Source organism: Gadus morhua, chromosome 9 (genome assembly GCF_902167405.1).
Source record: "Gadus morhua chromosome 9, gadMor3.0, whole genome shotgun sequence".
Classification (NCBI taxonomy): Eukaryota; Metazoa; Chordata; class Actinopteri; order Gadiformes; family Gadidae; genus Gadus; species Gadus morhua.
This window is the reverse complement of record NC_044056.1, coordinates 23,032,357-23,057,471: the sequence shown is the minus strand read 5'-3', so window position 1 is coordinate 23,057,471 and position 25,115 is coordinate 23,032,357. Positions and strand designations below refer to the sequence as shown.

Sequence of the window (25,115 nt, the reverse complement as noted above, 5' to 3'; positions counted from 1 at the left end):
AGAAGCTCAGGAGGTAGACTGGGTGGACTGGTAACCGGAAGGTTACTGGTTTGATCCCGTGCTCTTCCTAGCTAAGTCGCGAGGTGTCCTTGAGCAAGATGCCTCACCCTGACTGCTCCTGACAAGCTGGCTGTCGCCCTGTGTGGCTGACTCTGCCATCGGTGTGTGAATATGTGAATAAATGGTTGTCTGGAGCTTGGGATAAAAACGTCAACAAAATCCCGTAAATGTAAATGTATGGCATAGCATCACGTTGCCCCCCCGTGTATGAATGATATTTAAAATGTCCATGATAAATGATGGCTGCTTTTGATCCTCATGTTTTGTTTTGTTTTAGATGGTAAATTGTACGACGCATACGTCTCCTATGTGAATAACGAGTACGACAGAAAGTTTGTAAATTTTATCCTGAAACCAAACCTGGCGAAACAAGGACACAAGCTGCACCTGAATGAGAACGACATCCTCCCTGGAGCAGGTGACTCCTCTCCTACTGTAGCGTGTGAACCTTTCCTCCTTGGAGCAGATGACTGCTGCTCTACTTACCGTCGCTGTAATTCAAGATCACGGTATCCCCACTCTGTCTCCTTTACTACTTCCCTCAATTACTTTCTCATTTAAAGTTTAAGTTTACAACTCGTGTTGATATAAACTCTTGTTATGGATTTGTGTGTATTTTAAGGCACATATTACAATCAGGGCTTGAAAACAAAATTATTTTTAAATCGTTCCGCTCCGAACGGAACCGGTATATTTAACGTTTTCGTTAAATATACAAAAATAATTTCCAAATCAATTTCACTGTGCGAGTAAGGCCTATTTGCAACTGAAATGGCATACGGCCTCTCGCCAGGGTGGTGGTGGGAATTTGTGACAACTGAGCTTAGCGGGCGGCGAAGTGAACGTGGCAACCGGAAATATATCATAGCTTTTGTGAAATTTTATAGGCTATATAGAGAACGAAAAAAAACCATTATTAACCGGTTTTGGGGATTTCAGAATAACGTTTCTGTTCCGGAACAGTTGAAGACATTTGGTTTTCGTTTCCGTTTCCGTTCCTCGTAAAATTCCGTTCGTTTTCGGTTTTCGTTTTCATTCCTTGAACCGGTTCGGAGCCCTGATTACAATACACTATATTTTCAGAACATTTTAATTTAAATGCCCTTTTCAAGACTTTGCCGTAGCTGTGCCGGAGCAATGAGTTAAATTAATCACCAATAGTTATCTGTTGTAAACATAATGGATCACATTCTTATTCTTATATCCTTAAGTCTGGTATTTCTGTGTCAATGCGCCCCCAGAGCCGTCCGCAGAGCTGCTGATGAATGTCAGCCGGTCCCGGCGGCTGGTGGTAGTCCTGTCCCATGCCTACCTGGAGCAAGACTGGTGCACTAGGAACTTCAGGTCCGCAGAACCTCTGTCTGCGTCTTGTATCACACCGCAACGATGTCCCACGCACAAGGAAGGGAAAACGAAAGCTGCACAGGGATTAACTTTACATTTACATTTAGTGGGTTTTGCTGAGGCTTTTTTCCAAAGTGACTTACACACACCGACGGCGTAGTCGACTACGCAGGGCGACAGCTGGCTCGTCAGGAGCAGTCAGGGTGAGGCGTCTTGCTCAGGGACACCTCAACACTTGGGGATCGAACCGGGGGGGACTCTCTAAATCGACGCCACTTCGACCTGGGCGGGACTTTACGTCCTACGTCACTCGCTATGGGTGTGCATGTGTGCGCATAGCCGTCACTCGCGATGGGTGTGCATGTGAGAAAGGTTTTGGCTTTAGTGTCTATGGGTTGGTAATAACGGTTCTGATGATTTTTTTGATGGAAAAGTGGTCTTTTATTTCCATAATCTTTGTTCAGTGAACGCATAAACCCGTTTGTTAGTTAGCAGTTAAACAAAATGCGATCTCTTTGTTTACAGTTACCAACGACCAACTGATGATTGGGGGTTAGATTCCCTAGTGATGCAAGGTTTTTTCTTTCATTTTGGACTGCACACACATCGCGAGTGACGGATACTCGCACAATGTACACACATCACTGTCTTTACAATTTCTAGGCTACCGAAGTTTAAAGATTGTCTAGTGGTCAACTCTTGAATCGCATGTAGACCTGATGGGTTAGTGGTCAGAGAACAACTCATTAACGCGGGGATAAGGGGTTTGATTCCTTAATGAAGCTAGCTTTTTTCTTTCATAATCTGCAGACGCAGATATTGGACTGGATGTTTGTATGCCATTTTGCGTAACTTGTAGTTTATGATGAAGAAATGTTACTGGGGTTAAGGTTAGGGTAACGCTAAGGGTAAGACACAAAGTGTTTTTGCAACACAATATTTCTTACAATAACAAAGTCCAAAGTTTTGATGACTCCATTAGGAAACTTAAGATACCTAGAGAAATGTGTGAGTGCTCACAAAACATCAACAAGTCAGCAGTGTGGTACAGGTGGATCATTTCTGAAATATAGTACAAAAGCTGAAACTATTAGCCAGGAGTTGGAAAGATGCAGACGCAGACGCAGACGCAGACGCAGACGCGGGAAGCAATAAGACGCACCAACACACAGTTGCCTGTTGCAAAATGGTTCAGAGTTTAATAGAAATAGTTAGGATTAGCTGGTATGGCGTTATCTGGTATGGCTATAGTCTAATGTTAGCTTAGTTCGTGTTGTTTCGTCATGTTAATCGCTAGTAATACTAATAGTAAGTCATTTGTAGAAATATAGCCTATCATCACAGACTGTAGGAATGTCACCCACCCTCCATCGCGTACGACACTGACGCTCGTAATCTGTAGTGCAAGGGAGTTCGTGCACAGATCCCTGAGACAAACGGCTACGCGCACACATGCAAACCCATAGCGAGTGACGTAGGACGTAAAGTCCCGCCCAGGTCGAAGTGGCGTCCATTTAGAGAGTCCCCGGGGAGCCGGGGATCGAACTAGCATCCTATCGGTTACTAGTCAACCCGCTCTACATCCGGAGTAGCTCTCCTGAGGGCTGCAATGTAGCATTGCATACCATATATTTAAAAAGGAAGGATACTGGGACTGAGCGATATCTTACCACTTGTGGGCAGTATTGTGTCTGTCGTAAAGGTGCAGAGGTTCCACGACGCTGAAGTTGGCATCCGATTCGCAGCATCCGATTCGGCTTGAAAACCACTTAGAATCTTCAAATCGGTCCTGATTGAAAACCACTACACCTAGACTCTTCAAATCTGGACTACATTATCACAGTGAGGCTATACATTATGTAAAACATAGTTTCAGATTTGTGAAACCTTTACCCTATTTGTGAAAATGCAATACAGACTTATTTTAATGCTTTTTAGGGGTCCAGACCGCATTGCATTTTCACAAATAGGTTAAAGGTTTCACAAATCTGAAACTATGTTTTACATAATGTATAGCCTCACTGTGATAATTTAGTCCAGATTTGAAGAGTCTAGGTGTAGTGGTTTTTAATCAGGATCAGTTCTTATGCGGTCTGGACCCCTAAAAAGCAGTAAAATGTGCCTTTATTGCATTTTCACAAATAGGGTAAAGGTTTCACAAATCTGAAACTATGTTTTAAATAATGTATAGCCTCACTGTGATAATTTAGTCTAGATTTGAAGAGTCTAGGTGTAGTGGTTTTCAATCAGGACCCGTTCTAATGCAGTCTGGACCCCTAAAAAGCATTAAAATGAGCCTGTATTGCATTTTCACAAATAGAAAAAAGGTTTCACAAATCTGTAACTATGTTTATTATAATGTATAGCCTCACTGTGATAATCTAGTCCAGATTTGAAGAGTCTAGGTGTAGTGGTTTTCAATCAGGACCGATTTAAAGTGCACCAGCCGCTGAATCGGATGCTGCGAATCGGATGCCAACTTCAGCGTCGTAGAGGTTCCCAACGTTTCAGAGTCCAACGTTGAGGCATTAACCATCCCAAACACATGTTCAAAGGCACGCTTACTTTAAGTTGTAGGGAAAATTGTGGTAAAAATGTCAACACACATTGTGTCGAGCATATGCTATGAGCAATTCTAGCTTTACACAGATACAGGCCTTATTTTTCAATGTTCATAGGCGAGATAACTGGTGCCATGCCGTAATTCCGACGCCTCATTGTTCCGACTTCTCAATGGTCCGAAATATTTCCCATTAGATCGACATGCCACTATGCCGACGGTTCAATGTTCCGAAAACGGAACCCATTGGTCCGAAGGTCAGTTTGTCCGACTTTTCAAAAAGGAGGCGCATTAGGCCGACGGTTCAATATGCCGAATAGGCCAAGGCACAATTCCACATGTGTGATTATGAAACCAAAAATAAAAGACGATAGGCTAAGTTCCAGCAGTGCACTTCACCAAGCCAGACTGTTGCTGTGGGCGCACGTTATACAATGACGGCCGATATATGCTCTGTTTTAGACGTAACGCGTAAGCACGTAATGCCCCGTTTACACCATCCCGCTAATGGCCGCTAATGGCCGATGGACCACCGATGTGGAAGTCGGGGTGATTCGGGTGACATCGGGCTAAAAATGTATGATCGGGTCAATTTATCGGGGTAGCATTTACACATACCCGATGTTATAACGATAACATAACGATGTATGCCAGGGAAGACACCCGAAGTGCGTTTGGCGTCATTTGACGTCATTTCGAATGACGCCAAACACGTCAAATGACGCGTTTGGCGTCATTTCGGGAGAAGGCAAAGGGGAGACTGGTTTAGACTGATATTTATTTATATATTTATTTATATTACAATAGCGATTTTATAATAATAGAACGCCGGTTCTAAATGGGCGAAGTACCCTGTAATTATAAAAGTAGGACATCCATCCATCACCCCCTATTTATACACAAGTGGCAGATTGAGGGTCTTCCTTAAAGAGCCCATGCCATTAAAATCACATTTTTCCTATTGTTTGTTAAATAACATAGGTCTGAATAAGTTTGTGAGCTGTGGTAAGTTTGAAATCTATGCAGTTTGTCTGCTGAATGCAATAGGCAATGAAAGGAAAAAGGCAGAAGAAATTAGCCGATCTGGATAAGGTGACACTGTGACGTAGCGTTGTCAAATTATTATTCATGGCCCTGCCCACTTGGTTGGTTCGTAACCACCCACAAGAATTCTGAAGGAGTCGTGATTGAGCTAGTGCTAAATGCTAATACGTGTACGGTAGTTGCTTAGTTCGTAGTAACAGGCTAGTTACAGAATTTTGAATGCAATGGCAGAACGACATCGAACTACATGAACTGCGACATGCTGCCTGCCGCCGGTTGCCGCGAGGCGCCACCGCCGCGAAGCACCACCGCCCGGCAGCGGGCAGCCGGGCGGTGGTGCCTCGCGCCGGCAGCAGGCAGCAGGCAGCGCACGGTTCTGTCTACTACAGATTGATGTGGAAGTGGAAGAACCAGAGACGTCGGAGAACCCGACGAAGTCCTTTGTGATTCATTATATCGTCTGGACGTGCACACAGCTTTTGGCCGTGATAATATGTATTATTTGATATAGATATCTATGTATTATATGATATTAGTCAAGTGTTTGCGTGTGCGTGTGTTCGTTCCCGTGTTGTGACCTACGCTCTCTGTCCGTGGGGCTGAAACACCCTGTCAAAATGAAGTGAAGCATTGTCACTTTGCTCTCCAATATTCATTGTGAACGTGATATGTAGGCCTATGTTGTATTTTGGAGAGAGAGCGAGAGAGAGCGGGAGCGAGAGCGAGGTATAAAACTCTTTATATGTAGGCTCATTCGGCATATTGAACCGTCGGCCTAATGCGCCTCCTTTTTGAAAAGTCGGACAAACTGACCTTTGGACCAATGGGTTCCGTTTTTGGAACATTGAACCGTCGGCATAGTGGCATGTCGATCTAATGGGAAATATTTCGGACCATTGAGACGTCGGAACAATGAGGTGTCGGAATTACGGGCAGGCCCCAGATAACTTGCATCCGGGGGAATATTGAATCAACAAGAATGCAAATCAAATCATGATGTGTATTTATCACACAAAATGTCCCTGCTCGCCTAGCATACCCCCTGATGTGCTTTGAGGCTATGCTAGGTGAGCAGGGGGAGCTAGCTGAGCGACGCTTAGTGAGCAGGGTAAGCTAGCTGAGCGACTCTAGGTGGGCAGTGTGAGCTATGTCAGCGATGCTAGGTGAGCAGGGAAATTCTGTGGGCGGGGGAGCCAGGTGGCCACGTTGTAGCATAGCTTCTGTGCTGATGCTGAGCGGCTGTCCCCAGGCAGGGGCTGCTGCACCTGCTGGAGCTCTCCCCCAAGCCCATCTTCATCACGCTGGAGGGGCAGATGAAGAGGGCCCGGGCGGAGGTGAGGGAGGAGCTGAGGGAGCAGCAGCATCGCCTCACCCTGCTCACTTGGAAACACAACTCTGTGGTGAGAGGAAACAGAAACCCCTTGCTCAGTACAGCCTGCAGACACACACACACAAAGTATACATAGAGACATACCAATCTCCAGACAGACAGACAGACAGACAGACAGACAGACAGACAGACAGACAGACAGACAGACAGGAACTAAAACCTGACAGTGAACTTGTTTTTGCATTACTGTCATCCCCTTGACACAGATTTCAGCCAATTAGTCAAACGCATAACCTATATTACATGCTTTCCTTATTGTTTGGACGCGCTTCCTGTTGACTTTCTCCCTCGCAAGCTCATTAAATAAGCTAAATACCAATATCTCAACGTCAATAATCCCATGTCACCCTGTCTCGTGGTAGAGGTGACCTGTAGTTTGTCTGTGATGTGGTAGAGGTCACCTGTAGTTTGTCTTTGATGTGGAAGAGTTCACCTGTAGTTTGTCTTTGACGTGGTAGAGGTCACCTGTAGTTTGTCTGTGACGTATTAGAGGTCACCTGTAGTTTGTCTGCAACGTGGTGGAGGTGTAGTTTGACTTTGAATTGGTAGAAGTTACCTGTAGTTTGTGTGTGACGTGGTAGAGGTCACCTGTAGTTTGTCTTTGAAGTGGTAGAGGTCACCTGTAGTTTGTCTTTGATGTGGTAGAGGTCACCTGTAGTTTGTCTGTGACGTGGTAGAGGTCACCTGTAGTTTGTCTTTGACGTGGTAGTGGTCACCTGTAGCTGAAGCTCTGTTGACTTGTGTGAGCAGAGCCTGTCGTCAGTGTTCTGGAAGGAGCTGGTCTTGGCCTTGCCTCGCCGGCTGGACTTCCACTGTGAGTCCGCCAGAGACCCCCAAACCATGCTGCAGGAGGACAAAGACCCCATGCTGACCCTGGACCCAGACTACCTGGACTGGCGGTCAGAGGCGGACCCTGCTGGAGACCTCGGCACGGGTACGGCCAAGCCCAGACTAGAACAATTGACAATAGATTGTGATTTGAATGTTTATTTAATCATATAAACAAATGAAATTGCTTCTGCCAAAAAAAATAGATCCCCAATGAGCGGACTGTTGTCAAGAAACATATAAACAAAACACCATACACATGAACTCCAACGGTAGTGAAAACGAAAAGTTTAGCTCAACATTAGCTGCCGTTTTAAGGCCACATTTGACTTAATTATGGCTTATTGTCATACACATTTATTTGGATATTGGCATGTATCCTGCAACCCGAAAATATGCTGTCAACTGACAACCGTGTCTGTGGCGCCGGTGACAATAATGCATCTGTGTGTGACAAACATATAAAAAAACACCATACACATGAAGTCCAACGGGAGTGAACACGAAAAGCCCGCTGACATCGGGGCACATCTGTAGTCTCGATTGTGCATCAAATCAAATGTTATATTTGGGAATATATCCATCTTTAGGCTACGGCACAAAGCTGTTTCCGGTTCGGTCCAAGGTAACAGTTTATGTCAGTTAAAGTAAGTTGGTTACAGCTGGGAGTGATTTTGACATTTGGTTCACAGTTTGGTGAACAGTCCGAGTGATGTTGGACGCTCATATCAGTGCTCCTGCAGAGCTCATGGAATGTCTCTTGTCCAATCAAATTATTCGCTCAGAACCACTGTTCCAATTTATATATATATATTGATATACATCTCTAAAGTGTGTGTGTGTGTATATATATATATATATATATATATATATATATATATGGTGTAGCAGGCCCGTAGGTGTGGGGTTTCTACGCTAGAATAGTAATCAACACAGCATTCCACAAAGACGGTTTTATCACATAACCGGGTAAGTTAACCCAGGGTTTGCGGTAACCCTAGGTTTTCCGTTCCAAAATTAACACGGTATGTTAGTTAGGCTGCTATAGAAACATATGCTCTGAATCAAACCTGGTCGGAGCAGGTTTTGCGCAGGTTAAGTTTGGAACATAACCCGGTTTTGGGTATTTAAACCCGCGTTCACCGCAGATTTCAAGTGTTCACAATGGCATGTCCTTTTGATGAGAGGCCTGTTGATATCGGAGCTCAAATTATACGTGCATCTTGGCATATCGGATGACTTTTTGCTGGAGAGATATAGATTCTCGCGCAAATCTTTAATATATTTAAATAGCCTTCTCCAGCCTTACAAAGCCAACACTACCAATCGAGGACATGGCCTAAGTTCACTCCAGACTATTTGCGTAGCCCTCCGTTTTTTGCAAATGGTAGTTTTATTAATAATGTTCGAGATGCTGAGCACATCTCAGTCCTTTCAGATGACCCATCCAAGTCCGGACCAAGATTTTCTTCGGCCTCATATCATACAAAGAGCAATACTGGCTGAGTACTATGCCGAGAGGCGCTTACAACGGACTTGCATCCACTGGAGAATGTTTGATCGTAGCCGGCTTCTTCATTACAAGCAATAATCCATCTTGATCTGTGAAGTTGATGAATTGTCACTTTTAGGTTTTCTACCCAGTTACCAAATAATATATATTTGGAACATATGCGCTGTGGCACTCACACGGTTTGCATGTGTTACTTCGAAGGCAAACAAAATCTAAAATACAAGAAAAACACAAAAACCTACATTCAACCAGTACCCTCACATGGCCCCTGACTCTCTGAGGAGGTAGGCCTACCTCCAGGTACCCCCTCCATGCCAGGGCGCCCTGAATTTAGGTCTATCAACCGCCCCTCCAGTGCCACCTGTGTCAAGAAAATTTGAGGGCCAGATCCAGTCTGCCGACTGTCTGCCTTTTCACGATTGGCTTAAAAAAAGGGCTTATTTAAATTTATACCAATACGATGGTGGGCAAAGCTTACCAGTTTATGTGTTTTTATAGGCCTACTTCATTCTTACTTGATCCGCTGACCACTTGAGAGCCATCGGAGTACATATTTTTTATAGGGTTATGTGGTAGGAATATTAAGAATGATTAACTGGGATATTTTTAGATTCATGGCTCAAATATTAAGGATCATGCTTTTGACGTGTAGCCTAACTAACGCATTTTTAGGCAGTCAGCGATGCCAGGCTTTTGTTCTCCGGGTTGCAGAGGCTTTAGCGTTCCCTTTTCTTGTGATAATGTCCTTCCCCTCGTTATAGCTCTCCAGGAGAACCTGGAGTTCCATTTCATTGAAATATGCGGCCTGTTTCGCCAATTAGATCAGGGTTTCCATGATCTATGCATCACGTCTTTATAGGTTTGGCGTGGACGCGCACAACCCTGTGTTAACCAACCCCGAGTTCATTGAACTAATGCATAACCCGTGCGGTGGAACCGACAGATCTGGTTCAGTTGGCACAAGGTCAATAAACCTAGAGTTCAGCGTTAACTCTGTGTTTGTAAACCTCCGTTTGTGGAATACCCTAAGTCAGGGCGGTTTATGTACCGGGTAAATAACAACCACCAGAGTGGGAAAAGGGTCATCCACCTCTGTTTGGGTAGAATCGATTATCCGTATTCAATCCCTTTGACTTTCCATCGATCTCTCTCTCGCTGGCCGTACAGCACTTCCAGACGATCACACAGATCCTGTCTGTTCTTCTCAAGCCCTCCAAGATCACACAGCCCCTGTCAGTAGTATGATAGCCCTTTTAACCCCAAGCACCCCTGCTGATCCTCAGGCTTGCATCGTTAAAGGAAGGAAGACCATGTAAGGCTTGCGGGTGGAGCCAGCTGGTTGCCAGATATACCACTCCCCTCACTCCTCCCTGCCGTCTGCCTCACAATATCTATATATATATAGATAGATAGATATAGATATATATTTATAGATAGAGATAGATATAGATATATAGATATATCTCTATCTATAGTGTATATATCTCTATATCTTTATATCTATTGTATATATCTCTATATCTATAGTGTATATTTAAGCAATAGATCACGCCAGGCTGTGGTATGTGCTCATTATACCACTGTTAAGGGGCGTTGTCCGGCCCCGACGCGCAGCGGAGGGCCGGCGACCCCCTTCACAGTGGTATAATGAGCACATGCCACTAACTGAAGTGATATATTGCTTAAATATACACTATAGATATTTTATACAAGCTTTTATACAACGGTTACTGTTATGGCGAAACGAAAGTCATAGACACACTACATTTAAAAAGAAACCAAGAAAGTCAAAGTAGCCGTTTTATTAAAGACTACCAAAAAGTAGTCCCTCCTGGCTGCCGCTATGCATCGACGGTCGCTATGCAACACACTTTAGCGTCCCTCCGAGAGAAGGCTCCGATAGAGCGGTTCGCCGGCAATTTATCCTATGGAGCAGTTCACTCGCCGATTTTAGACTTCAGTGAATTGTGCTATTGCTTTTATACAACTGTTAAAATTATGGCAAAATGACTACACACACACACACTAGTAAAAATACGGTTTTATTCTTTGAAACTTTCCACTTCAAGGCGCGGAGTGATACTTTCACAAAATGATTGGGCGTCATAGCAGTTATGTATACGCTCATTATACAACAGTTGGGAACCAATCAGAACGCTGGATTTAGGTCCCCCGTTGTATAAATATATATCTATATGTTTATATCTATTGTATATATCTCTATATCTATAGTGTGTATATAGATATTTATATATCTCTATATTGTGTATATATGTCTATATCTTTATATCTATTGTATATATCTCTATATCTATAGTGTGTGTGTATATATATATCTATATAGTGTATATATGTCTATCTTTATATCTATTGTATATATCTATTGTGTGTGTGTGTGTGTGTGTGTGTGTGTGTGTGTGTGTGTGTGTGTGTGTGTGTGTGTGTGTGTGTGTATATATGTCTATCTTTATATCTATTGTATATATCTCTATATCTATGGTGTATATATCTCTATATCTATGGTTTATATATAGTTATATCTCTATATAGTGTATATATTTCTATATCTTTATCTCTATTGTATCTATCTCTATATCTATGGTGTATATATGTCTATGTCTCCGGATGAGGACCTCCCCCTGATGAGTGTGTGCTCTGCAGGGCGGCGCCTGCCTGTGTACAGAGCCTCAGGAGTTCCCGTGTTGGGAGCCTTTCCCACGGTGCCGGCGGAGCTCAAACACTCAGACATCGACGTGTCAGACCTGGGCTCCCGTAACTACGGCGCCCGCACAGACTTCTACTGCCTGGTAACCAAGGAGGACATGTGACGGTGCTGCTCCGTCACGACTCGGACCACACCTTGCTCCCGCTCAGTGCGCATCACACGAGAGTGAAGAGTAGTGGGCTGTTCCCCGAATGCAACATTACATTGTTTTGTACTATTTCGTGGATTCAATTCACAGAATAACCTTTTGTACAGTTTACCAAAGAAGGTTTTATGTAGTTAATTAAATAGATAAGTAAACAATAAAAAGTATGAATGAGTCAGAGTTTATCATTTAGTTAGCAGATGGACCTTTCAGACACACCTGGAATTGTGATTCACTTGACAAGGTCGCTCCTATCAAACAGATGGCGTGAACATCAACTCAATGCTGTTTGAATGCTGTTTGAATGCTGTAATTGTCCCCATTAAGAGGCTGGTTGTTAAGTATGTAAAAGGTGATGGCAAGAGCAAACACACAAAGCAATCAGGGGACGGGTGTGGCAGCTCAGGACAGGAATGGTTCCTGTCCGAGCAGGAGAAATATGCAGGGAGGGGCCGTCCTCTTACAGTCGCGATTAGTAACTTAAACGCAAACACCATGAGGCCATGACATCCACCAGGCGCATCCACCACAGCACTCCTAAATGCTTTCATGTAAAATAATGAAATTGGTTGATGTTCTTTATTAAAAATAAATACATCTGATCTTGTGATAATATATGATATGAATTCAAATGCTGAAATACATACAGTGACATTTTCAACACGGCAGTTCTGGATTAATGTTTGCGATTAAACAAGAATTTCATTCATTTGCATGTTACATGCAATAACATGTCGATTAAAGTCATTGTAATCTACAAAGTATGTCAAGATTGAAACATCGAACAGACACTTAAAAACCTGTTAAGTACCAAACAAAATACATTCTAGTTAGCATTAAAACAGAGCATGTTAAACTATCCCAACATCCGCAGGACAATTTGCAGTGGGTCTGCCAGAGTACATAAAACATGAGCTGGCAGATTGTGCTGGTTCACATGATGACTTTAAACCACAACCATTCTGAATAATTCTTACACCTTTATGCATTAACATTATCTTAGGTTTCAAGATATGAAAATTGGGGTCTTACGGATTAATGTTTTTGAAAAATGTCACCTTTATGATAAACAGCATAGAATTGTATAAAGAATGAGTTTTAATTGCTAAAACATATAAAAAGACTAAATATTTACAGAAGTCATTTTCTACATGCCTATACATCCACACACGCCCACTAGTATATATATTTTCTTTATTTTTATTCTTTTACTATTTCATTTATTTAACAAAGCACTTTTTACAAAATAACTGAGACAAGGGACGCTATTTATATTAGGATTTATAAAATGCTAGTTAGAGGCCCTATCACAGCGTTGTGGAGTAAACAGTAACGAGATGGGACACTGAGTCTTTTTCGTTTTCTCGTGGGAGTGTTCACACGAGAATGAGATTACACACAACGGGCCTCACTGTTTTACTCAATCATTTCATTTGGATACATAAAACTAAGATGATACAGAAACAGAGAGCAGTAGAGAGAAAGGGGGGGAGAGAGAACAGGGTGGAAATAAAATCCCTGATTCTCTTTCTTTTTTTTACCGATGTTTAACAAATGTCAATCGTTAAGGTGCACACCATATCTATAATTACCATTTTATTCACACAGTCCATCGTTTTTCCCAATGCAGCTGAAAAATCCTGTTGTAGTGAACGCACGTTGAATGTCCCTGCTCTCTACCCAGTAGATTCCCGTCAACAAGTCCTTGACGCAGATGATTATATACATACTGAAGTCGTTACTTCTCATCAGATGGACAAATCGGCAAAGTCTGGCCTCGTAAACCCTTTCTGTAAGACAGAGTGACAAGTCAAAACGTTAATGTGACATCAGGGCGATCAAATGTTTCGATTAATAACACATACATTATGCATTGACAGCTTGGGGTTTTCCATTAAAGGAATGGAAACAAAAAGTTAAAAAGTTCTGCCGTGATGCCGGTAGAAAGGGGAAACGGCAGAAAGCAAACACGCATTTTTGGTTGTGTCAGGACTTGTGTGCGTTACACAATACACCACATGACCCAGCCCCTGGGTGCGGCAGGTCTGCACACCAATAAATCTACCACACCCCTGCCAACCGGGAGGTGTGCAACAACATGTGTGTGCGTGTGTGTGTGTTGGCGAGCTTGTATGCGCGTTCAAGAGAGGGTGAATGTGTGTGTAAGAGTGTGTGTGTGTGCCTGTGTGTGTGAGCTTGTCTAGGTGTATGTGTGTTTGATTTACTAGGGATGTTTTCAAACACCAGCCACCAAATGATGTGCTTTATGCTTTCAGGAATGTCAACCTACTGTGTGTGTGTGTGTGTGTGTGTGTGTGTGTGTGTGTGTGTGTGTGTGTGTGTGTGTGTGTGTGTGTGTGTGTGTGTGTGTGTGTCTGTGTGTGTGTGTGTGTGTGTGTGTGTGTGTGTGTGTGTGTGTGTGTGCATGTGGGTGCAAAAGCAAAGCAAGCAAAAAAAGGGTGGAGTTAATGCTTCACAAAGAAGAGAAAGTTTTCACACTGAGTCGCTGCTTTCCTTTTCTTCTGGTGTGTCTATGTGCTGAAATGAACAAGTTGACGTCATATACAACGGTTATAATGGTCATAAGCCTCTCGACTGGCTCTCCAGAAACCGGCGTTAGGTGATCACCAGACCACCTTTGACCCTCACTGTACGAGTAACGCCAGACAGAGGCTCCGCTGGCCGTACAGGATCGGTGGCATTCTTGAGTCTCGCTGTGGAAACAGGCAGGCGCATTCACACAGGACTTTCTTACCCCTTTGTAGTCTTTGTGCAGTTTCTTGTACTGGAACATGTTGGAAAGAACCGTGGCTGCGGCCTTGGCTGCTTTCAACTTCCCCGCGCTGAGGAGATGAAACCACACAGGGAAGATTATCCATTGACGTAAGACGAGAAGGAGGGAAAATGCCAAGTAGTATTCAGTCATTCATTGACTTAAGTCTCGAACCGTTAAGCAGTCAAGTACGAACGATATTTTCGATTTCGTCAAACAAAGCGTGTTTCTTCTTCTTAACTTAAAGTAGTGACCCAAAAGGCAGTGAAAACGAAGTGCGTGTTGAAACGGGTCATTGGACACTCATCAACGCATTTCAGACAAAGGGTTCCCTAAGGGAAAACCGACACAATTCTCACATCAATCTTTAGATGTGCTGTAAATCCCACGGTAGGAAAAAAAAAACACATCGTCCAATCAGGATGCTCCCTGTTTTAAGTCCCAGCTACCTGTGGTCGTGGGAGTTCTTGATGCCCACCAGCTTGGTGAGCCCATCGAAGAAGCAGATGTCTCTGGCGGCCACGGAGCTGCTGGTCACCAGGTTGTTGAGGATCCCACAGATGTTGACCACCACCTCGCTGGAGGGCTCCTTCTGGTTACCGTCGTCGGGCAGCTTGGACACCAGGTTGTTCACCATCTTGGTGGCTGCAGAGAGAACAAAAACACCATGTTGAGACAACACATCAGTCTTCTGAACTGTCGACATGCCTTGGAGTGTCCCTAGGGTGAATAGCACCACCTAAATACCAGACATCCCCCTGACCATGACTGAGTCAGGGCAGAGAGCTGGTACACAGCAGGGGTCACCCGGGGCTCAGTACAGGCCATGTGTAGTAGTAATAATAACAATAATAATAATAAATGAAATTTATATAGAGCTTAATATGGTAGACGCTTTAGTAGTGTTTCACCCTGCTGTGTCATGTCATTTCTATCAGTCTATAGTATCGGCCGCTATAACATCGAGGTCGACTTTGGAGATTTGATTTATTTTTTTAAGTTTTACTGATAGTTTTTTTAAAACCTGTAATATTCATATGCGTTTTAGTCATTATCTTTATATCTATTTTTATAATTTATTTAAAGTTGCCGGTGGCTCTCAGGCTACCTGAGGCCGTTCTAACTGTGTGGTTCTGTGCAGACTGGAACCTGAATTCTGGCGTCAGAATGATTCAGGATTGGTTGAAGGCCCTGTCTAACCTGGCAGTGTATGGAGCCGGCGCGGGGCGAGTCCAGACTTACCCATATCGTTCTTGTCCTTGGCGTGGCGGGACAGGTTGCGCAGGAAGCCGGTGAGCGAGCGCAGCTCCAGGTCTCTGTCGGTGCGCATGAGATCCATCAGCACGGGCAGCATGCGCTCCTGCTCCAACGCCACGCGGCTCAGCACCGACGCCCACTGGGAACACAACGTGAAGATCGTTAGAGGACGACTCCGGCTCAGGCTTCTGGAGAAATCCACTACCCCCAAAGCAACCCTATGCACACTACAACAACAGACTATTTAAATCCATACTTTACAGTAACTTGCACAGCATTTTTAACTAAAGAATCAACCGCGGCTGGTACCACTACCACTTGAAACCTTTACACTTTACACTCTACTACACCTAATTACTGTTTTAGTTTCTCTACTTATTATTACTTACTTCATTTAATTTAATTTGTATTATTATTTATTATTGTGATCTATTGATGCTGCTACTTATTTTTACATATTTTTATTTATACTTATCTTTATTTACATTATCTTGTGTTGGTGCTGCTATGTGGCTGTTGAGGAACAAAGCCTAATACTTTTACTCTTGTGTACTTCTACAATAAGTTTAAGTAATTCTGATTCTGATTCTGATATTCAATACGCGCAAGGTGAGACCAGAACCAACAAGAGGCTCAAACTCCTCATATCATGAGGTGGGGTTTTCTTGGAGACATGAGAACAATGCGTTGACGTTAAACCCTAACCCATAAACTCTGATATCTGAGTATTTCTTTTGCTTGAAAACTCTTTGAAAAGATGGACCATATAGATCATTGGACAGGGAGGTTTTCCATTGTTCTGATTCCGACCAATGAGATCAACGGTCCACCTTTCCCTGCAATGTTTCAGCGGGAAAACCGAGTAGGTTCAAAACCAGCGTGTGAAGCAGCCGTCCCCACAGCTTGTAAATAACCCAGTGTGACGGTTCCTCTGTAAGGAACCACCAAGCCGCCGGTTCCCCGCTCACCCTCTTGTCCCCAGCGGTGATGTTCTGCAGGGCTCCGCAGGCGGCCTCGCGCGTGATGGCGTTGATCTCACACTGGCGCAGAATGCGGTTGTACAGCGACACGATCTGAGGGTGCCACAGCCACTCCATCCCCTTGGGCACCCTGGCCACCTCGGTGAAGGTGGACAGGTCCTTGTCCTTCCTCTGCCGGGAGAGGAGACAAAGGAGACAGGGATGAGTCCTACATCTGATGTAGAGCACGTGCTGATGTGGAGCTCAGTGTTGTGCCCCTGAGCTCTGTGAGGGGCACAGGGAGTGCTGGCGTGGGCTGACTTACGTTTTTGGCCTTCCGGCTCTTAGGGGTGAAGCAGCCGATGGCTTCTGCGTTGCCGGTGTCGCTAGCCCGGCTGGGCCCCTCCAGGCGCAGGGTGGCGGAGGGGGGCAGCTCGCTGTACAGCTGGTAGGACAGGTTACGGAGCACACACACCGCGTTCTCAACCCCCTGCAAACCAACACACACACGCTGGGAATGCTGTTTGCACACATAAGAACCGCATCATCAGCAACAACAGCCACAACAGAAGTGCGCTTCCATTGGCCGAGGCGTCCTACCTTGTCCTCTGGATTGTTGCCCTCCAGGGAGCATTTGATGTAGCAGACCAGGGAGTCCACCAGCCCGTGGGTCTCCCTCATCTGCTGCCGAGTCTTCTCGTTCACCGAGCTCAGGTTCCTGATGGCGGGGGACGGTCAGTGTCCAAAGGGACGGGAGAGGTGTTTGAGAGGCGATATCGACATGGCAGATACAGGCCCCTTTGGTCAGGTAGGTCATATACAAGACTTGAGAATGAAGTACCACAACCGCACACCATACAAAGAGTACAAAGAGTAAGACAAACGGTGGTACTCTTTCAGATGTATTTCAAATCCGATTTTGGCTTTGTGCGTGTGTGCGTGTGCGCCTGTGTGTGTGTACCTTAAGCATCCGGTGGTGTTGTAGAAGATGTCTGCCTCGGAGGCGGTATGCTGGATGGAGTCCCCGTCGGCGGTGCCACACAGGGGGACGAGGATCTTCTCAGTGAGCTCTGGCAGCGTCTCCTTGGCCAGCTTTTCCTTCAGGTTGTCTTTGGACGACAGGTTCCACAGGATGCCTGAACAAACAGAAAAGACAGGAGGGTTGGCCCACTGGCTTGATACAGACCTTATCAGTCATCAGACTTCTTCAGCCTGTTTTCAGGTTTTCACTTTGCAATTACGCTTCCATTAAAGAAGCTGTCATTATAAATTAAATCCATGAGGAAATTATAATTCCATTATGGAATGAAAATTTGGATTTCAACAAATCGTAAACAACTGATGGAGTTTCTAAAGTGTGTTTGTTTGTTGTGCAATTCTCACGCATGTCAAACCGCTGAAAATCCTGGTAATCCAAAGACTAACAAGGCCTTTAGGCATGCGAGGGGTGTTGCAGACATAAACCAAATGGCCACTCCCTTCTCTTCCTCCCATATCAACACACCAGGAAACAAACAGCACCTGCACTACAAACAGCACCTGCCCAACTACACTACACATTAAACAAAACCAATGTGGGATATGTTTTACATTTTTTGCTCTAAGCACGTTAAGAGGATTACGATTCAGGCACCGAACAGCTTCCTTTGAAGAGAGTCAGTCATTTCACACAGTTCCCGGAAGCAAACACAAAAGTGAATTATAGTCTTTGACGGCTCACAGCACAGTGTGAGATAGGGTTTAACTATTGACTAAAAATCTCGCTCAGTTAAGGTGGATTTCATTTAAATGTGTTTTAGGTAAAGAGCGATTATCGGAGTGTGTATCTCTGGATGAGCCATTTGAGATCGCTCCCGGCTCATCAGGGCATTTCTTCCGTGATGGGTTAGGGGAATCCACCTGTCAATCACGGTTGTGTGAAATGCAACACACCTTAAGGGGCGGAGACATGGAGGGAGTGAGGGAGGGAGGGATTTGCTGTTTTACCAGTGATGTTCTTGCGCAGCTCTTCGTCGGTCTCCTTTAGGGCCTCCACCAGCTGGGGGATGCCCCCCTCGTCGATGAGGGCCACCTTGTTGTCCATGTTCTCATAGATGAGGTTCCTGGTGGCGCCGGTAGCGAAGCGCTGCACCTCCTCGTTGTCACAGTTGAACAGCTTCACCAGCTCGCCAACGCCCTTGCAGCGACGCACCTTTGGACACGGATGAGAGGAAACGTTAGATCAGCACTACAGATTAAACCACTCATTCACTCTCACTCCTAGTAGCCTCCACCGGAGCAGCAACTCCTCCTCACTCGTAAACCCCTCCCCTACATTGGCAAATCAGTTTTAAACTACGTGTAATATCAAAGGAAGTATCAGCGACATACGTCATCTAATAGTGTCTATTTTGTTCAGTAGATGTTGTTCACCAAATAAGACCACAAAAACAACACAACGTTGTGAGACTGCTTCAACGACCCAAGTGGTGTGGAATGTTAGCAATGCACTGAGAATCACGCTAGGGAACGACGTTGGGACAGCGAGCAGGGGTGTGTCGGCTCAAGTTCTGCACTGGGCTACCTCTTGTTTTGCATCGTTGTTGTTGTAACACTCGTGCTGGATGTAGGCCGCCCCCAGGACTTGCAGGTTGGGGTCAGACTCCCTCAGGTACTGCACCGCGGTGGGCATGTCCAGATTGTTGATCCTGTGGAACAAGCAGCAGCAGATCAACGACTATAACTAGCAACGAACCATCATGTCAATAACATCGCCATTGAGTCATTTCCTTCTGTGTCTTGCGGGAAGGATTGGATATTTCTATAATTATACTTCTCAGCAATAAGGGAAGCCACAGTAATTACTCTTCAATTAGAATCGCTCTCTGCCTCTAAAGCAAAGTGTTTTCTGCTTCATTTGACGACGTGGTCTCTCCATCTGCCTGAGGATCCACAAGCATACAGTGTGAAATGTGAAGTCTAAGATCGCCACACCCCACCCAGGCCTTCCACTGTACAACTCTGGAGAACATGTCTCCAATTCTCGTAGAAACTGTCATCAGTAGTGAATAACATACTGCCCTGTAAGTCGTTAATGCGTTTGCTGATCAGACTGTGCATATGTAAACCATCCCGTTTGCAGCTCGGGGCGGTCCACTCACCCGCTCAGGTTCCCCAGGCTGCCCCGTAGGTCCATGTCTCCGTCGTACACGTCCATGCCCCGGCCCACGCTGTGCATGCTCTTCACCGACATGGCCCGGGACATGGTGCCAGGACGCTGCATCATCATCAGGTTGCCCTGGGACCCGGCCATCCCGCCCAGGACAAAGCCTCTGTCCTGCCCGCCCCCCATGTAGCCGCTCCCACTGGATATCTGGTGCTGCAGGGTCGAGGCGCCTGACACCGAGCCCATGCTGGCCCGGTTGCGGTTGTTGATCCTGCTGATGGTGCGGTAGGCGGGGCCTTTGTAGGAGTGGGACTGCTGGACCATCTCCGCCTCCCCTCCGCCCACCATGCTGGTGCCGCGGGACAGCGTCCCGCTGAGGGAGCGCCGCATGGGGGCCTGGTAGGCGGTGCCGCCCCCCTGCATGGTCTGCCTCACCTGGGTGTTGTAGCCATTGCTGACATTTTGGCTGTACTGCCTGGAGACGGTGGCGTCACGCTCAGACACCATGCTGCCCGCGTCGCTGCCGTCCACAATCCAGGAGTTCACGTGGGCCGACTGCGGCCGCATGGAGTGCAGGGAGATTATTTCCGGGTCGCCTCGGCCGATGCTCATCTGTTGCCGGCCGGCTCCCTGGTAGCCCCCCATCACCACGTCCCTCTGCTGGTACATCACACTTTCTCCACCTCCACCTCCGATTCCTGCCCCCGCCATGCTGACCCTGTTGAGCTGGCCCAGGTCCACGGCCGAGCGCGTGGAGAAGCCCCGCGGCATGCTGCCTGAGTACTGGGACATGCGTGGAGCCTGGATTCCATCGGGAAGAGTGAGATCAGATATCAGTAGTGGACAGAGTAGAGGTGCAGATACACAGCAGAGGCCCTGATACAACTGAGAGAAAGTCCTGAGTGAAAGAACACAGCCCAAGAGGGGACTGATGAGGTTACACAGTCTCCAGGAGATAACCCAATCTTGCAGCAACTGCAGATAGAGGTACTGTTTATTCTAATAATACCTTCTCTCTCACTCTTGTTGAGAGCGTTCAGGCATTGGGTCTGAAATGGAAGGTGAGCTCCCCAAGGCCTGTGTGCTGAGCTCATCACAGCCTTGTATGAAACACTACGTAAACGGCGGGCCATCGACCAGCCCCGCGCTGATGTCATAGACCCTGGTCAATGATTAGCTCCTCCAGCGCCGGATGGAACATACTTGCTGGATGTGCCGTGTCTTTCAGGGTTGGTGGGAAAAGGCACATGGCAAAATAAGGAGATTAGTACCATGGCTTTGGCAGGGTTGTACACGAAGGACTTGGAGCTGTAGCCCGGGTTGTACGTCTGGTATTTGGCGGAGGAAGAGCCGCCGTATTCTGAAATCAAACAGACTAGAGGTTAACCTCAATGTGCAGCGCACTGGTTTCACTTCTGTCTCAGGGCTTCCAAATCCTGCTCACAGCACGGGACAATGTATTGTGCAGTAGAAGGCGGTTCACTTTTCAACACAGTTTTTATGTTCATTAATACAGTCTTCCCCCTTTCAGACTACAAACACACCAATGAAATACAAATGAAACAGGGAATGCATGCAGACTGAATGTCCCCTCCTGGGACCCATTTATGGGTCCTAATCCACAGTCTAGAGCCCCCGTTACAGGAGGGTAATCCACAGTCTAGAGCCCCAGTTACAGGAGGGTAATCTACAGTCTAGAGCCCCCGTTACAGGACACGAATGGAGGGTTCCCTGGCTGGGTGTATTCATATGGACACATGGTTCCCATTCCTGCTCATCATTTGACAATCGTCTCAGACCCGACATTAGGGGGGCAACATATTTACATATATTATAATGTGCTATGGTCAAACATATGTAATAACACAAAAGTTGTCAAACCATCATAAACCCTGAATAAATAAATAAATAAAGACCATGCCAAAGAACAGGACATTATATACAACTGTTTGGCCAGTATAAAAACGATAAATAAAAACCATGGGTACAGAACAGGACATATTGGGAACACTAAAATAGACACAATAAGTTGCTATGAGAAACAGGGCCATCAACAGGTGCAGTCTTCAGTAGGCAGTGGGCTCCGTCCCACTGCCTTTAGGTTAGTTATACGATTAATACATTACTCAGTTCTTCAACAGATACACTGTGAATGAGCTTTTCAATGCAGCAGAATCAAAGACAAAGTGTGGGGTGTAAACCAGTGCATCATATTGAGTATATAGAGGGTGCACAACTAGGCAACACGTGTTTACCGCTCATAAACACGGTAACGTTGTCTTGTCGATGAACTGATATGTGAAGAGATATTTGTAGGGGTGAGTCAACATGACGCACTGCACCCTCTCTCACGTCACTGGCTGGTTGGAGGCCAGAGTCAAATGGCGTAGACAGCCGCAAAGAAACCATTCTCAATGTGTTGTGTTGAGCTTTGGTCAGCAGCAAAATTCCAATTGTGCAAGAATTTGTCCCTCGACGCTTGAGATAAACATTACTCTTCTCAGTCAATCTGGCATATTTTCCTTTTCAATCTAATGCTGCAGAAATTAGGACTAGCCAGGCCTCAGCTATATAGCTATTGATACTTGAATAAATGAGTGTTTGCCTTAAATGATATATCCATCATGGTAACAAAGGAACAGGCCAGGCGGCTCTTAAGCAAACACTAAAACGCTTTAGATGGGAATTCAAGAGTAGCTCTTAATACCAGACATTCTGTGTACGTGGGTATCAAACATACCGACAAGTCTGCACTGCACTCGTGTTTGGTAAACAAAGGGGATGGAAAGAATAAGCCTGTATGGCAGGAGAAGCCTGCTGATGTGGAGTAACATAACACAACAGGCTTTGTTCCTGGCTGTCCTCCTCAGTGACACCAGGGTCAGATTCTGATGAAGAAAAATCAGATTCCCACGCAGAATACTAACAACATGAGGAGGCGTCAGAACGCACTCCTAGGCAGATCTCTGGCAGTGCGTACGTAAAAGCATGTGTGTGCTTGTGCGTGTGTGTATGTTTGTTTGTGTTTGCGTGGTTGTGTGTGTGTGTGTGTGTGTGTGTGTGTGTGTGTGTGTGTGTGTGTGTATGTGTGTGTGTGTGTGTGTGTGTGTGTGTGTGTCTGTGTGTGTGTGTGTGTGTGTGTGTCTGTGTGTCTGTGTGTGTGTGTATGTGTGTAACTCGGTGTGAGCAGCGTTCCCAGGTAAGGAGATGGGAGGGGTAAGCTCATTTCTCACTCCGTCGCTGCAGGGTAAAGGCACCAAAAAACTGGTTGGGACAGCAGAAGGAGAGGGAGAGACAGAAAGAGTGAGAGAGAGAGTCCTACCCTACCCCAGCCCCACCCTGCCTACGCCCATCCACCACATCCACAGCAACACACCCTCAAATCGCAACCTGTACAATGCAGATAAAAAACACACCTTGTTGAGCTGGTAATCAACTGATCTCTGGCCTCGGCCGATGGGGCTGAACAATCCGACACGTTTACGATGTCTCCGTTTTACCATCAAGGATTGTTGCTCTCGTCCCTTTCTTTATTCCCGATATTTGTTATTATATATATATTATCTAATAATTAATTATGCTAAATTGAATGTTAGGCTACCAAGAGAAGGTGCCAGTTTTTTTGCTCTAATCCTTATCCAAACACATACGGTACCAAAAGAGTCCCACGCTCCATGCTATGTTTCACAGCCATGGCTGTGTGGTTTGGTGAATACTGAACGGTAACCATGGAAACCGTCAGGTGTGGAACAATATAAACAGCTTCAACGGCTGATAGAATCATAAGCCTTCGCTGGACAGACCGGGCAGGACGTATAGAAATGCGAACACATTCTATTGACCACAATGTTGCAAATGATCTGGCTTTCTGTGACCCTTTTCAGCCAAAGAAAGCTTGGTCAGGCTAATCCTATGACTCATGATGACAACACAGGCTGCTGGGCCCTGTAGTGTTTGCGCCCAGGGCATCTCCTGAGACGACCAGCGCATTGCAATTAAATCAACTTATTCATGTTATAAAAACTGCAGAGAGGCATACAGTACATCACCATACCCAGCTGGGCTAATTCTCAGTGAAACTGAAACGGACACACACACACACACACACACACACACACACACACACACACACACACACACACACACACACACACACACACACACACACACACACACACACACACACACACACACACACACACACACATTTGGCCCCTAACTGACAACATGGAGTCCATTTCGCCACTGACAGTAATCATTTGACATACAGGGCTGGTTCCCCTTCTGCCATTTGTCTGGTATATTTCTGAAAAGTCGCGTCTCGGACTGGTCTAGACCTGAAACCCAGCACGGAGGAGTCGGGATAGTCACCCATCATAGTCCACCCCACTCCCCTCCTATCAGGTTACCATTTAGGCCCGTCCGCAAAATAAACGTATTGTATGTCCGCGGTGTTGTGAGCTGGAGCTCCACTCGCTCCACCGGTCAGCCCGGGGACCAGCTGACGGACGAGGCCCCACCGATACTAGTGGAGATAATATCTTCCACCCAGAGAGACGATATGTCACATTAATTAACCGCTGAACAAATGCACACAAAAGCTTCACACCTATACACATGACACGACACTAGACTCAGCGGAGGTTGGATCAAACGAGTATTCGGCTCTTAATACTAAAACTTCTCACGCGTCACTCTGTCATGTGTGGGACTCTATTCGCATCGAGGGGTCTGCTCCGGCTTACCTGAGCTGGCGTACCCCCCTGCTCCGCCATTCTGCCGAGGGAGGGTGGACTTCTCGGCCAGCCTCATCTGGACCTGTTGCTGGACCCTCCTGGCCCTGGCCGCCTCGTCCGACACTGTGGTCCCGCCATGGCCGATCTGTGCGTCCGAGGGGAGGCCGTAGGTGGTGACTGAAGTGTGGGGCTGTAAGGCGGACAAAAACACGCTTTCGGAGGCTGCAATGGTACTCATGGTGAACCGATGGACAAGCGGTAGGATACTTCCAGTCCTGAACTATGTAATAAGTAATCAAATAAGCGGGGTAATGGAACACTCGGTCCCGTGCGTCGGCGCTTCCCTGTCTGTGTTTCTCAGTGCGCAGAGACAGCTCTCCGGAGGCTTTGAGTCAACAGTAGGGTGGAGTCTGACGAAGTCATGGCTGCTACCTGCCACAGGTGAGCCGTGAAGCCGTGACTCATACAGGCTGCAGGCCTAGTATGCAGACGGCAGATCCCTTGACTTTACCTGGTTGGTTTACCTGTACGTGTACGTTAGAGGCCATAAAAACCATCAATCATTCACTGGATGAAGCCTATTTCCCAAAAATGTACCATATTTTATTGAAAATTGTGAATAAATAGCCTAGCCCT

At 45.9% G+C, this 25,115-nt stretch overlaps 2 protein-coding genes across 2 annotated transcripts in view; one reads left to right on the top strand and one right to left on the bottom strand.

Moving 5' to 3' along the window:
- Positions 1-12,211, top strand: part of sigirr (single immunoglobulin and toll-interleukin 1 receptor (TIR) domain) — a 15,380-nt gene extending 3,169 nt beyond the window's left edge. The window contains exons 6-10 of the mRNA XM_030365872.1: positions 338-478; positions 1,302-1,404; positions 6,258-6,408; positions 7,149-7,332; positions 11,401-12,211. Of these exons, the coding sequence (XP_030221732.1) occupies positions 338-478; positions 1,302-1,404; positions 6,258-6,408; positions 7,149-7,332; positions 11,401-11,567 (746 nt within the window). The 3' untranslated portion in view covers positions 11,568-12,211. The remainder of the gene's footprint in view (positions 1-337; positions 479-1,301; positions 1,405-6,257; positions 6,409-7,148; positions 7,333-11,400) is intronic.
- Positions 12,175-25,115, bottom strand: pkp3a (plakophilin 3a). Its single transcript, XM_030365871.1, has 13 exons — positions 24,489-25,115; positions 21,015-21,103; positions 19,739-20,544; positions 19,162-19,285; positions 18,585-18,789; positions 17,560-17,734; positions 17,199-17,316; positions 16,924-17,088; positions 16,608-16,790; positions 15,625-15,778; positions 14,832-15,027; positions 14,365-14,452; positions 12,175-13,399 (listed from the first exon to the last, which is right to left on the bottom strand). The coding sequence occupies exons 1-13, from the start codon at positions 24,715-24,717 to the stop codon at positions 13,358-13,360; spliced, it is 2,574 nt and encodes an 857-aa protein (XP_030221731.1). The 5' UTR covers positions 24,718-25,115; the 3' UTR covers positions 12,175-13,357.

Coding starts and splice junctions, on each gene's coding strand:
- pkp3a (XM_030365871.1), bottom strand. CDS start 24,717: ATGAGTACCATTGCAGCCTCCGAAAGCGTGTTTTTGTCCGCCTTACAG. Junction 17,089..17,198: donor GCAACAATCCAGAGGACAAG/GTAGGACGCCTC, acceptor GTTGGTTTGCAG/GGGGTTGAGAACGCGGTGTG. Junction 15,779..16,607: donor TCACCGCTGGGGACAAGAGG/GTGAGCGGGGAA, acceptor TTGTGTTCCCAG/TGGGCGTCGGTGCTGAGCCG.